The sequence below is a fragment of the Natator depressus genome, chromosome 9 (genome assembly GCF_965152275.1).
Source record: "Natator depressus isolate rNatDep1 chromosome 9, rNatDep2.hap1, whole genome shotgun sequence".
In the NCBI taxonomy this organism is placed as follows: Eukaryota; Metazoa; Chordata; order Testudines; family Cheloniidae; genus Natator; species Natator depressus.
Genome location: NC_134242.1, coordinates 58,394,128 through 58,407,476, shown reverse-complemented (window position 1 = coordinate 58,407,476; position 13,349 = coordinate 58,394,128). Strand labels below are relative to the sequence as shown.

Sequence of the window (13,349 nt, the reverse complement as noted above, 5' to 3'; positions counted from 1 at the left end):
ATACCCCGCTGTAACAAAGTATGAAGAGAGAATCAGAGCTAAAACACGTACGACAGTTGTAGGGTCAGTACTCTCTTATGAGAACTCTAATAGCTGCAATGAAGAGATCTCTGATGTGTTTGGAAGTCTTCCATACTCCAAGACCAGAAGGGTCATCTTTACAGACACAGGCATAAAACCCACCAGCTCACCAACTGATTGCAAGACCTTGACAGGAGGGAAACCAACTCCACTGCTGGCTCAAAAATCACCTTTCACACCTCTGACAAGGAGCACACAGTTGTCTCTAGAAAATGAGTTCCGCAAAGAAAATATTCACAAGGGAAAACCAGCAATAATGTCTCAGTTTCAGACTGAAAATATTTCCAGTTTGCACAGGGAGGTCATGAGCATGGGAGCTATAGCTGAGTTTCCCAGAAAGAACTTCAAAACAGAGACGTTTCCATTTAGCCAAACTTATTTTAAACTTGAATCGACAACAAAAGATGCCAACCCCAAAAAATGTCTGATTGGTGGGGATATTTCTTCAGCCTTAAACCAAAGTCTTGCTACAGAAGGGATTTTCAAAAAATTATTTGAGCAGCAAAGAAGAATGGAAGCAAATAGCATTGACAACTTGAAGATGCTACAGGTGGCTGAGAATGTTGTCAAGGACGTTTTTATGAGGGTAAAAGATCTAGATCATTCTGTCTGCATTTTAAAGAAGGCTCCAATTGAGCTTAGTGAAAGATTGTTCTGTAGTAAATTTAAAAGAACCGAATCTCCAGGGACTTTTCATAAAGATTTCCAGAAAGAAATTGGATTAGTTGCTAGAGAGATTGTAGCAACTGTGTTTGATAACTTTCACAAGTGTTTGGTGTCCAGCATATCCACTGCATCAGTTTCAACTAGAGGAGTTTCCAAATCAGAAAGAAGTAGATTCATGCAATCTGAATTCCCTGTTTATGACCCACACTTTTCTTTGGCGTCTATCGATAAAATAGCCAAAGAGATGGTTGAAAGTGTTATATTCACGCTGGAGTCATTTGTAGCCTTTCAATTTAAACATGACTTTAAATGTAAATTTTCTGAAATAATGAGACTCCCTGTTGAAAATAGATCTGGTGCACAACAGAAACCATTCCTAAGGCCTCTCTCAATTCAAGTAGCAAATGAAATAGAATTATCATTTGAACATAAAGTGCCAGGAACTACAAGTAAAAGAATTTTGCCCACATTAGAACCCTTTCATAGTTTTTCCGACATATCAAGGATTAGCAGTGTGATTACCAGGGAAAGCATACAGAATGCTCTTTGCCAAGTCCAAAGACTCCATTCAGAACTGAGCATTTACGCTAAAATTGCTGTTACCAAAATTCTGGAAATCATCAAGTGGAATCCTGAAAAAGAAATGAGCCAAAGAGAAACTTCTCCATTTAATGACGTCTCCGAAGAAAACATCATGGCAAGTGAGATAACTGGTGCCATATTAGAGCAATGCAGTCAAAATCAGATGGAAATTACTTCAGAATCGAAGTTTGGAAATCTTCATATGGAAAAACCTGGACGAGCATTTGGAAATAATAAAATTCCTGGTGTGGGTGTTACAATGTCAGAAGGAATGAAAATGTCTGCTAAAAAATTAAAAATTGACTTAAGAGAAACCTTTCCATCTATCAGTGTTCCTGGCATGGTGATTAATTCAGAGGAAAAAACAGCAATGGAAAAGGAAATTCTCCATAATCTTCCAACTATCCAGTGTAACCAGTTCTCTGCACGGGATGCTCCCACTACATCAGAGAGAATCAGGAAGTCTCTTTTCTACACCACAGCTCCCAAACCAAGATCTTCTAGACCAGCACTGGAAAATATAAGGACACTTAGCTCCAGGATGACTCTACCCCCGATTGGAAGACAATTTGCACAAAAGTCATTCTGTAAAATAGGCATAAAGAAATCTCCTAAAGGGGAAGCAATCCATAGGCCAGTGCATGAAGAATATGGTGAGTGCCTGCCATCATGTGAAACTGAGAATCAGGCAACACAGTCACAGGATGGTATTAATTCTGCTGGTTTTTTGAGAAAAATGTGTAGTGAACTAATAAGCAAATTAATCACTGCTTCTCAAAACATAGACACCCAGGACAGAAAGATGGCTGACACTGATCCTTCTCATGTGATGACAAATTTAATTGATTCAATGTTAAACGAGTGTTCAAAGTCTCAAGTCAAGGAGCTGCCACTGTTGGAAAGTCCCGTCCCCCCACCACAGGTTAGCAAATTGGCTACAAGAATTATTCACTCCAGTTTATGTGACATTTTGAAAGAATGTGGTTCTGAAGCCTCAGATTATACAGACATAAAAAGTGACCACAGTGCTTCAGTAGAAACATTAGCTACTTCAATAAGGAGAGAAATTATTGATTACCAATTTCAGGGACCATTGACAAAAGCATCATCTTCTACTATATTTAAACCTCTAGAATCTGGATTAATTGCTGAAGAGGTTTTACAGAAGGCTAACAAACTCAGCACACAATGCCAGACTTCCACCACACATACTATTAGGGTACCACATGGATTTTTAGAAGATATAATTACCAAACTGTTATCTAAAATTCTCCCTGAACACTCCAACATGTCTTCCTCTGCAGAAAAGGAAAATCAAATTGCAGAATTTGACTTTATTCACATGAAGCTAGTAAGTAAGGTTATGACAGTAATCTCTAAAGACCAGAATTTGATTATTCAGTATGTTAAATGTTTGCATCGAGATGATGATGCAATTATTCAAACAGTTGTAGAATCAGTGTATAATAAGCTTTTGCCACAGTTTGGATCCCAATTAACAATACAGAAGTGTTTAAAAAGTGGGTGCACAATTCTTTCTGAAGCAATAGCTGACTTGGTATTAAGAGAGATCTCAGGGAATCAATTGCAGACCATTTTTTCTGGAGAATTAACACCTCACCAATGTGCTGAAGCTGACAATGTTGTTGAAGATATGCTTAGAGACCTCACCGAACCCTCGGATCACACAAACCCCATAACATCAGATATTAGTGAATTATCTTCTCTCATCATAGAAGAACTTTCAGCTAAACTTTTACATAAACTTTTGTCCATATTTCCTATTGTGGAATTAGACGCACAAAATATTTCTTCAGTAAAGGATATAACTTCCAAAATAATGAATTCACTGCAAGTGCTCCTTTCAAAAAATCAGGTAAAGATTAGTGAAAATATCAGTGAACCAGATTCTTTACAAGAAGAAGACAGCAAAGCTACTGGAGACGTTGTCAATTCTGTTTATACACACATTTTGAAACAATCTGACTCTGACATTTCTATTCACAAAGATCTAACAAACAAGAATGATGTTTTAGCTAACAGAATAGCTTCTTTAATGGTAAATGATACTTCTAAACATGAATTTCAACCCATTTCGGAGGAAGAGCCACCACCCAGTTCACCTTTAATGCTGGAGGCTGTTAATATTGTTAAAAAGATTCTTACCAATATAGAGATGCCGAATCATCCCTCGGCATCACATATCCCTGTGTTACCAGTGATGTTTGTGGAAGAAATATTAAGTAGATTCTTGTGTAAGATCTTAAAGTCAACTCACAGCAGAAGCCCAGAAAAAAGAAGTTTATCGAAGACTGAAGTGAATGAAGTTGCTGGGAAGCTGAAACAGTCCATGGAAAAACTAATGTCCAAAAATAAAATCAGTCTTGTGGAAGCAGCAGGTGATATGGCAAATCCAGAACACAACGAGACTCTTAATCAAGTGGCTCGTGCTATTTACAATAATGTCCTTGAAAAATCTGGATCTCAGCAAGACTTTTATGATAATGTAACAAGTTCCAGAACAAATTTTCCTCAACAAGTAGCTAATATAATAATTAATGAAATCTCTAATTGCCATCTAGCACTTGCTTTTAAAGACAATCCACTGGTGGTCAGCCAGAGCACTATAGCACTTGACAGAGTTGTTGACAGAGTCCACGCACAAGTTTCCCTTCATACAGTGCCTGCGCCAGAATGTTCAATCAGAGATGAAAATGCAAATGAGCAACCAACAGAAACGAGGCTACCCATTAAAATAATCCCTTATATTGGAAACAAGGCATTACAAATAAATCCGGACATCGTGTCAGAACATTTAGCAGTTATTTCCATAAAAACAGAGCCTCTTGAGGAGCTGAAGAAAGCATGCTTCGCTTACACTGGACTGAGTATAACGGACCTGAGAAGAGTATCAGTGGCTGGGAAGAGTCCTGCAGCTGAAACTAGTGGAGCTGAAGAAAAGAGAAGAAAAGAAAGACGTCCCTCTCTGGATGCGTCAGGACGGCTGGATGTAAAACCAAAGGAGGTAAGTAAACAGAATGAGATTGGCAGTTTGGGGGATATGTCTGTGTCAACTCGTAAACTCCATTTTGTTTTGTGAATGCCATGCTTGTAACCTTCCCTGTAACCGTCCCTTTGCATTGTAGCTTCCATCTTGGGTTAAGACATCCCAGGATGTTGACAACCGGTCTGTTCTGGGTAGTGGAGGCTCATGCAAAAGGGGTGGGTGTGACATTCCACTCTGGTTTTATCTGGACCAGTGATCTGGTAGGTCACGCCAATCCTTGACTCTGGGAGCCAGCCTTACCCTGCTCTGCTGTGAAAACCCCCACTCCTGGGCTGTTCACACACAGCCTCTGGCATGTAAGCTGCTCCTTGGATTGTGCAAATGAATGACACTAGCCAATATCTCTGGTCCCAGACACAACCCTAGGAACCTCTGTCTTGCAGTGTCCATTTATGCCCGCTGGACACTGCAAGCTTATATGAGTTTGTCAATTTAACAAAGAAATTGATATGTACCAGGTTGTTATCCCAAGGGGAGTCTCTGACACACTTCAAACCAAATGCACTGATTCAGGTAGAATAAACAAACAAGTGTATTAACTATGAAAGATAGATTTTAAATTATTATAAGTCAAAGCATAACACATCGGATTTGGTCAAATGAAATAAAAGCAAAAAGCATTCTAAACTGATCTTAACACTTTCAGTGCCCTTACAAACTTAGATGCTTCTCACCACAGGGCTGGCTGGTTGCCCTTCAGCCAGGCTCTCTCCTTTGATCAGCACTTCAGTCACTTGGTGGTGATGTCTGCAGATGGAGGCGGAAGAGAGAGGAAGAGCATAGCAAACGTCTCTTACTTTTATCATGTTCTTTCTTCCCTCTTGGCTTTGCCCCCTCTTCCCCACATTAGAGTCAGGAGAGCATTAACTCATCACAATCCCAAACTGACCAACAGAAGGGGGGTAACTCACTCGAGAGTCCAACAGATCCTTTGTTGTTGCCTAGGCCACTATCCTTTGTTCCTGTGAGGCTGGGCTGGGTTTGTCCCATATATGCCCTGATGAGGTGTGAACAGCCCCTCTGCTCTTGGAGAGTTTTTGCCTGGGCTTGCTTTAAGCCATGAAGACACATTCTCAGCCTCATAACTATATACATGAAATTACAACCTATCACATTACTATAACAACTATTACTATAACAATGCTCAGTGCACTGAAAACACCCAACATGACAAACTTTGCATTAGATACCACAAAATCATATTATAAGGATGAACGTGGGGGGGCTGAGTGTTCCCCCGAGTTACAGAATGTCACAGTGGGAAGGTCCTAGAAAGTTAACAATGAGCCCTCAGCCATGATGACTCTCCCCTGCTGGGAAATGGGGATAGCTGTGAATAGGGCCACTGACTTTTAATGGATTCTTTTCACGGAAATTTGTCTGGGGAGAAGGGGCAGCTGGAATCCCACCTGCTCAGCACACAGCTGGGAGAACTTGTTTCTCCACTTGACCACCTGTCCCAGCATGGTAAAGACTGGTGCTCTCTAAGCCAAGGGGCTTTTTCATCACCAGAAACAAAAGACCCAGATGGAGAGAGTGGAGGAAGGAGGGAGCTGGCTTCCACAACCTAGGGACTCAGAAAGGTGGTGAAATCAGACTGAGTAGGGTATGCTCAGGAGTTTGATGTTCTCTGTTGATCTGTAACTCTCCTGTGTTTTTTAAGAGCAAACTGTGTGTGGATAAGAAATTCCTTTGCTAAGTCTGGGTGTCCTTGGTTTACTGATACATGGTCCCTGAAGGGGTTAACTAGAAACCAGACTCGCATGGCAAGGTGGTCTCCGGGTGCAACACATCTAAGCAATGGGGTGTCTTTGGAAGACTGAGGCACTTTGTTCTGAGGCCTGGGTGGTCAGACTGCAGGGTCCCATTCCCAAGAAGAGTGTCAGACCCATGATCTGCACCTGGGAATGCACCTGAGAGACCCAGAGCTAAGAAACATGACCAATCGCCTGCCAGACCCAGGGGCTCAGCAGCACATGGGATTCGGCAGAGGGATTCCATCCCAATTGACTAGGATCCATCCAGAGAGGAGGACTGGAGCAGGTTGTGACATAGGAATTTTCATATGCAGATTGATTAAAAAATTGTTCATCCTAACCTCCCCAGGGCCATGATCTCAAAAGCATTTATGCACACACTTAACTTTAAGCACGTGAATCCAACTGAAGTCAATGGGACTAAGAGCTTAAGAGCTTTGCTGCATCAGTAAGACCCTTTGTTTCCAGTTTCTATGGATTTTTACTGAAAAAATCCTGGGTTTTACAAAAGCCATTATTTGTTTTTTATGGATTTTCACCCAAATTTTGGAAGTGCTGCAACTTCCTGGACTTGGTTCCCTCTCCAGGAGGAGAGATAGTGGCTCATAACCTCCCACTGACTTCAGCGAGACCAAGATTTCATCCTAGGAGTGTCTCCTTTTCTCCTAAAAAGAAAAAAGAAAAGGAGTACTTGTGGCACCTTAGAGACTAACCAATTTATTTGAGCATGAGCTTTCGTGAGCTACAGCTCACTTCATCGGATGCATAGCATATCGTGGAAACTGCAGAAGACATTATATACACACAGAGACCATGAAACAAAACTTCCTCCCACCCCACTCTCCTGCTGGTAACAGCTTATCTAAAGTGATCATCAAGGAGGGCCATTTCCAGCACAAATCCAGGTTTTCTCACCGAAGGTTTTTTCACCGAATACAGACTAACACGGCTGTTACTCTGAAACCTGTCCTTTTCTCCTCTTACTTATAGCCTTTGCTGTGGCAGCCCCTCGGCCAGCGGAGTAGGCTCTTCAGAAGAGAAAGTGGGGCTCCATTTTCTATTCTAGAGTTTCACATTGGCTTGTCTTGGGGTTTCCCATGATTCGGTTCATTTAACATTTAGTTTCTCTCCTGGCTCTCCCTCATCCAAAGGAGAATTCGTCCCTCTGCCTGGCTAGATCCCCACTCTTGAGACATGTGCACCCTTGGCACCATGAGCTCCGAACCACAGAGAAAGTCATATATATTGACTTCCTCCCACCCCACTCTCCTGCTGGTAACAGCTTATCTAAAGTGATCATCAAGGAGGGCCATTTCCAGCACAAATCCAGGTTTTCTCACCGAAGGTTTTTTCACCGAATACAGACTAACACGGCTGTTACTCTGAAACCTGTCCTTTTCTCCTCTTACTTATAGCCTTTGCTGTGGCAGCCCCTCGGCCAGCGGAGTAGGCTCTTCAGAAGAGAAAGTGGGGCTCCATTTTCTATTCTAGAGTTTCACATTGGCTTGTCTTGGGGTTTCCCATGATTCGGTTCATTTAACATTTAGTTTCTCTCCTGGCTCTCCCTCATCCAAAGGAGAATTCGTCCCTCTGCCTGGCTAGATCCCCACTCTTGAGACATGTGCACCCTTGGCACCATGAGCTCCGAACCACAGAGAAAGTCATATATATTGAAGCTATAGGTCAGCCACCTTGGGTATCCAGACACGGCGCACAAGGCTATATAAGAACCTACTGCCCCAGTCACCCTTATTTCCTTTCTTGCTGCAGGAGCTGACTGGCTCCACGACCAGCTGCTCCTTTGCCATGTGTTTCTACTTTGCTATTGTTGGTCACGTTAGCATTACATGCGTCTCTAGCTAGTGTTAGAGATTAACAATACTATCTGAGCTCCTACCAAGGTGCCCCCATTGCCTGGCATCTAGCTGTTGTTCCAGTCCCTTCACTTGACTGTCTGGTTCTGGAGCAATAAATTGATCAGTTTCTAGCCCCAGTCTGCCTTCAGTTTGAGTCAACTCTCTCTGACTGGGGAGCGCTTCAGTGTCAATCCCATTCTTTTGGCAAATGCACCCAAATTAGCAATTTCAAGACCAAGCTTGATTACATTTATGGAGGGGATAGTGTGATGGGACTGCCTACAATGGCAGGCAGCCAATATGCAACTGCTGGCAGCAAATATCTCCAATGGCTAGTGAAGGGACACTAGATGGGGAGGGCTCTGAATTACTACAGCGAATTCTTTCCAGGTGTCTGCCTACTGGGTCTTGACCACATGCTCAGGGTCTAACTGATCGCCATATTTGGGTTTGGGAAGGAATTTTCCTCCAGGACAGACTGGTAGAGACCCTGGGGGGTTCTGCCTTCGTCTGTAGCATGGAGCACGGATCACTTTAAACTAGTATAAATCTTGGATTCCCTGTTACTTGAAGTCTTTAAACCATGATTTGAGGACTTCAGTAACTCAGCCAGAAGTTCGGGGTCTATTTCAGGAGGGGGTGAGTGAGGTTTTGTGGCCTGTGATGAACAGAAGGTCAGACTAGATGATCAGGAGTTCTCTTCAAAAGCTCTATCTTCAATTTCAGCCTGCCAGCAGAAATTCATTCTGGGACATGTTAAAACCTGACATAGCTAAAGTGGAGCTTTTAAAAGATGTAGAGAACCAGCAGGACCTTATCATGAGACTAGTAACCCATGATATTGAGGCAAAGGTGAAGCAGCAAGAGGAGGAGAAAGAGGCAGCTTTTGAAAAAATTTTAAAAGTAGAATCCTCTTTGATTTTTGAGAGCCAATCACCTCCAGATGCAGCAAGGAGAGAGGACATGGCGTCTGCTCGTCCATTGGAGAAGCAGCAATATGAGAATGAAGCCTCATTGCCAGAAGTCAGGCCAAGCACTAGCAGCCAGAAGAAATTTCTGTCTTTGAGCAAGTGTTGCCAAGCTTTGTCAGACTCGATTCCTGATGATATTGAAGATATCGTCAGAGAAATAAAAGATGACCAGGATAATCTGAGCCTTATCCCTTCAGCTAGTACACAGGATAATTTAATTGCCTCCTCATCAACTGAGAAAGAGGCTCAATACAAGGTAAGTGGAGTATGTGAAACTTGTACTAGTTCCCCTGATGACTCTTGGCCAAATCCTCCCCCTACAGAAGTCAGTGATAAAACTCTCACTGACGTCACTGAGCGTAGGACCGTAGCCCCATTATGTGATGAGCAGCTCACCCTCGCAGTCTGGAAATGTTCATACAAAGGGCTCTTGATAGTTAATGGGGAGATGGAGCAGAGATCAGAGCTATATCTTGTTTAAGATCCCCCTTAATGATCAGAAAAAGGAGTCCCTATGTAATTAAATTTGCAGTCAATACCAACCAGCAAATGTACCTGAACATATGGAGAGTGGGTGGGATCCAGAAAGGGACTTAGGCAGTGCAATGCAGAGTGTCATGTCGCCTGACTTTTAAGTGCCTAGAAAAATCACAGGTGCAATCCACAAAGCTGAGTGAGGCACCTAAGCTCCCCCTATCCTGAATGGGGAAAAATAGGCACCTAAGAATACACTCCACAGGAGCCAGGAGGAGATGGAGCCCACCTTGTAACTTTTAGCCCAGTGATTAGAGCACTTACCTGGGGTGTGGCAGTCCCGGGCTAGCTTCCCTCTCTCTGCAAGAGAGGCAGATAAGATTACAACAGGGGCCTCCCACCTCTCAGGAGAGTGCTCCCCCAATCAACCCCTCCTCCAATTGCGTTCATTTTTAGCCACCACGGAACAGCCTCAAGAGGATTTACCGAAGGAGTCCCCCATCCCCAGAATATGCCATAGCTCAGAGAACTGTCCTCTCAGGATCCCTGGTCAAAGCCTCTCTCCCACTCCAGAAGAAGGGGGTGGGGAGTGAACCTGACTCTCCTACATCCCAGGCGAGTGCTCTAATCACCAGGCTATAAGGCACATGCATCTCTGGAGACAGCCTCCGAGCACACCTACCAGACTGGGCCTTGCTTGCGATGTAGGCAGACAAACACTTGTCTTCCCCTGGGCTTAGGCACAAGACAGGCATGTGGACCCCTAGCAGAAGGCAGCAGCATGAATGCCCAGAGGTAGAAACACAGGCCAAAGAGAATTTTCACCCTGAACATATAGGCACCAAGTGAGTTAAGCCAGCTACAGGGTTTGATGGGAGTTCTGTGAGGAGCCAAAACTGGGACTCAGGTGCCTAAACCCAAGATTAATGCACCTAAGTCTGGGGTTTAGCCACCTAAGCACTTTTTTGGATTCTACCCTGTACATCTTACTACACTGTGGAAACATACAAGGCTTGTTTAGCTCATCTGGACTCCTACCTGTCCTCTCATCCTGCATGGCATCTCCCGCCTTTTGTCTGAGCCATTTTTTCTATCTCTTGATTATGTGTCCTGTAGGTTAAATTTATTTTTAATGTAGGTTATTTTCTAGCTCTGGATTAGAGCTCCCCAGGTGTCCACATCCCTCGTGTTAATATTATTTTATTGTTACATTGTTTAAACCTGAATAGCCAGTGAAAAAATTTAATCTCCCTAATGTATAAATGCTACTAACGAGGAGACGTTGTGAACACCACTGAGGTCAGAGAAATATATGCATCACTGCTTTTGTACCTGCCCAACAATGAGATTCCTTCATTACCCTTGAATTTCCTCTCTGGGGCAGGAGCATTCAGGTGAGGTGACCATGAATGTAACAAAAGGGGACCAAGAGAGGCAAGGAATAGAAGCAGGGCAAAGATGAGTGAACTAAGGAGTTGAAATGTTGCCTGAAATAATTGTAATTATTCTTCAGAGTGTGAAAGACACAATATTAACTCACGGGCCCCTCCCTGACTTGGAACAGAGAGTCCTTGGCTCAGCCTCAAGCACAGATGTGTCTGCTCTAAACAAGGACAGCAAACGTTTAAGGTAACTGCTTCCGTGGTGGAAACAAGAGAGGGTCTGTGGTTTGAGCACGGGTGTGATGGGGCGTTGACATCACACTGGTCTTGAAGGGGTTAATAGAGCCCTAGGGAGGCTGTGCAGGAGGCAGCCAATTAGAGAGGGGCTGAGAGGAGCAGCCAATCAGGGCCGGGCAGCCCAATATAAGAAGAGCTGCAGGGCATAGCAGGGTCAGTTACTCCCTGAAGCTCAAGGAGGGAAGACTGGCTGCCTTGCAGATGGAAGGAAGCCAGCACAGACAGAGCAGTGCTGCTACCAGGGACCAGGGGAGCTAGGGAAGAGCTCCTGGCTGGTGGCTGGGAGTTGCAGGCTGAGGGCCTGAGGCAAGGGCAAAGAGGATACTGGGGCTGCTGAGAAGTGGCCAGACAAGTGACTGCAGTCCTCACTGGAGAAGTGGTGGAACAGCTGGACTGCAACACTTGCCCCTGGAAGGGGGGAACCCAGATTTTGACACGGATGGAGGGCTTTGTCATGAAGAGGATGCCGCGATCCTTGGAGTGAGGTGGTTCTGGGAGCAGGAGTGGGTGTATTGACCTGCAGAGCTAATCCCAAAGAACCAGCAGGAGGCACCAATGTGATGAATGGAGCCCCATTACAGCAGGAGTCTCCAGAGGTACCGGGCATGGCTTAATCTAGATTTTGTGGGGGCTCTATGTGAGGTAAAACAGGCCTCCATCCAACTCTTCCTTCGCTTATGACCAGAACCCTGTGTCCTCCACAGCTCAATGGGACCAAACTCCACAGTTGCATGGCAGCATTAATTTGTGCTGTCACCAGGAAATATCCTCAGCCCCCCACATACTCTCAGCTGGAAATGCTCACTGACATCAAGTTTGTAGGTGATCGCTTTAGGGACTCATTTTCTTGGCTATGCTTTCCAGGCTCCCTGGCCTCACTTCCCTGAGCACTGCTGGGCAGAATGGCCAAGGGAGGCTGAAGCAGGCTACATTGTGGGGGTCACCTTGCACCCCACATCAGTCTAGAAGATGCTGCAGGCTGCAGCATGGGCCATTCCTGTGAGGCCCTGAGCTTCCTCAACTCCACTGGCTCAGGGGGAAGGGGTAGGTTCGGCCCCTCTCAGGAGATGCACCATATTTCAGGATCGAGCCCTTTATGCTGAAGGATGCAGGGGACTAAATTACACCACCAGCTGCCAGACTGTGCCCCTACACAGCTGTGCTCTCCTATCTGTGGCAGTGCAGTCCAGCCTAGCATTCTATTGAACATTGTGGACCAGATCCTGGGTCCGGCCCAACTGCCCACAGCATTAAATGGGGTGGAGGGAATAAAAGTAGACTGTGAACTCTTTGTAATCTGGAGGCTGCTATGTGCAAGACCAGCCTGCAGTATATGTTAGATCAGCCTGGGGTCTGCTGCTAAAAGCTGCCAGGAGCCCAAAACCTCAGCTAGAGATCGGTACAGCATAGGGGCCCCTGTGCCCCCTGGCCCTGGGGTGTTCACTCCTGGCGCTGGTTTCACCAGGTGTATATCCAGAATCTACCAGTTGCGTGACCCAAACCAGCTGCACTGTGTTGGCCAGTCCTGCCCTGCGTATGAGATATTGCCCTGCTGCTGGGCTGGGGGAAGAGCTTCCCAGTGCTCTCTCCCTCCTTAGCACTTCCAAGCAGCAAAGGGCAGGATTTTGCCCTAAAGGTGAGACCCAAAACAGTTATGAGAATGAAGATCCTGGGCATATATAGGAAACAGGGAGTTAAACTTAGAAGCAGTGACTTGAGATAGAGAAGAACTGGGCTCTAAATAAAGGTCAAATGACGTTTAAAAACTCAAGCCTTTATTTTTTAAAGGCAATATGGGGTTTTTTCCTATTTGCATTACTCCAATTCTGATTTGGATGCTACCTGTAGAGATGAAGTGTGAGAAGTTTCTACCATTTCTGACGAGGAAGTGAATTAGTTCAGTGGTTCTCAACCTTTCCAGACTACTGTACCCCTTTCAGGAGTCTGATTTGTCTTGCATACAGCCCAAGTTTCACCTCACTTAAAAACGACTTGCTTACAAAATCACACAAAAATACAAAAGTGTCACAGCTCACCGTCACTGAAAAATTGCTGACGTTCTCATTTTTACCATATAATTATAAAATAAATCAATTGGAATATAAATATTATACTTATATTTCAGTGTATAGTGTATATAGAGCAGTATAAACAAGTCATTGTCTGTATGAAATGTTAGTTGGTACTGACTTCACTAGTGCTTTTTATGTAGCCTG

At 44.3% G+C, this 13,349-nt stretch overlaps 1 protein-coding gene across 1 annotated transcript; it reads left to right on the top strand.

The window, feature by feature from the left end:
- Positions 1-391: 391 nt before the first annotated feature.
- FSIP2 (fibrous sheath interacting protein 2) lies at positions 392-10,096 on the top strand. Its single transcript, XM_074962648.1, has 4 exons — positions 392-1,576; positions 2,252-4,354; positions 8,736-9,236; positions 9,911-10,096. Exons 1-4 carry the CDS (start codon positions 392-394, stop codon positions 10,094-10,096), a joined length of 3,975 nt encoding a protein of 1,324 aa, XP_074818749.1.
- Positions 10,097-13,349: the final 3,253 nt, after the last annotated feature.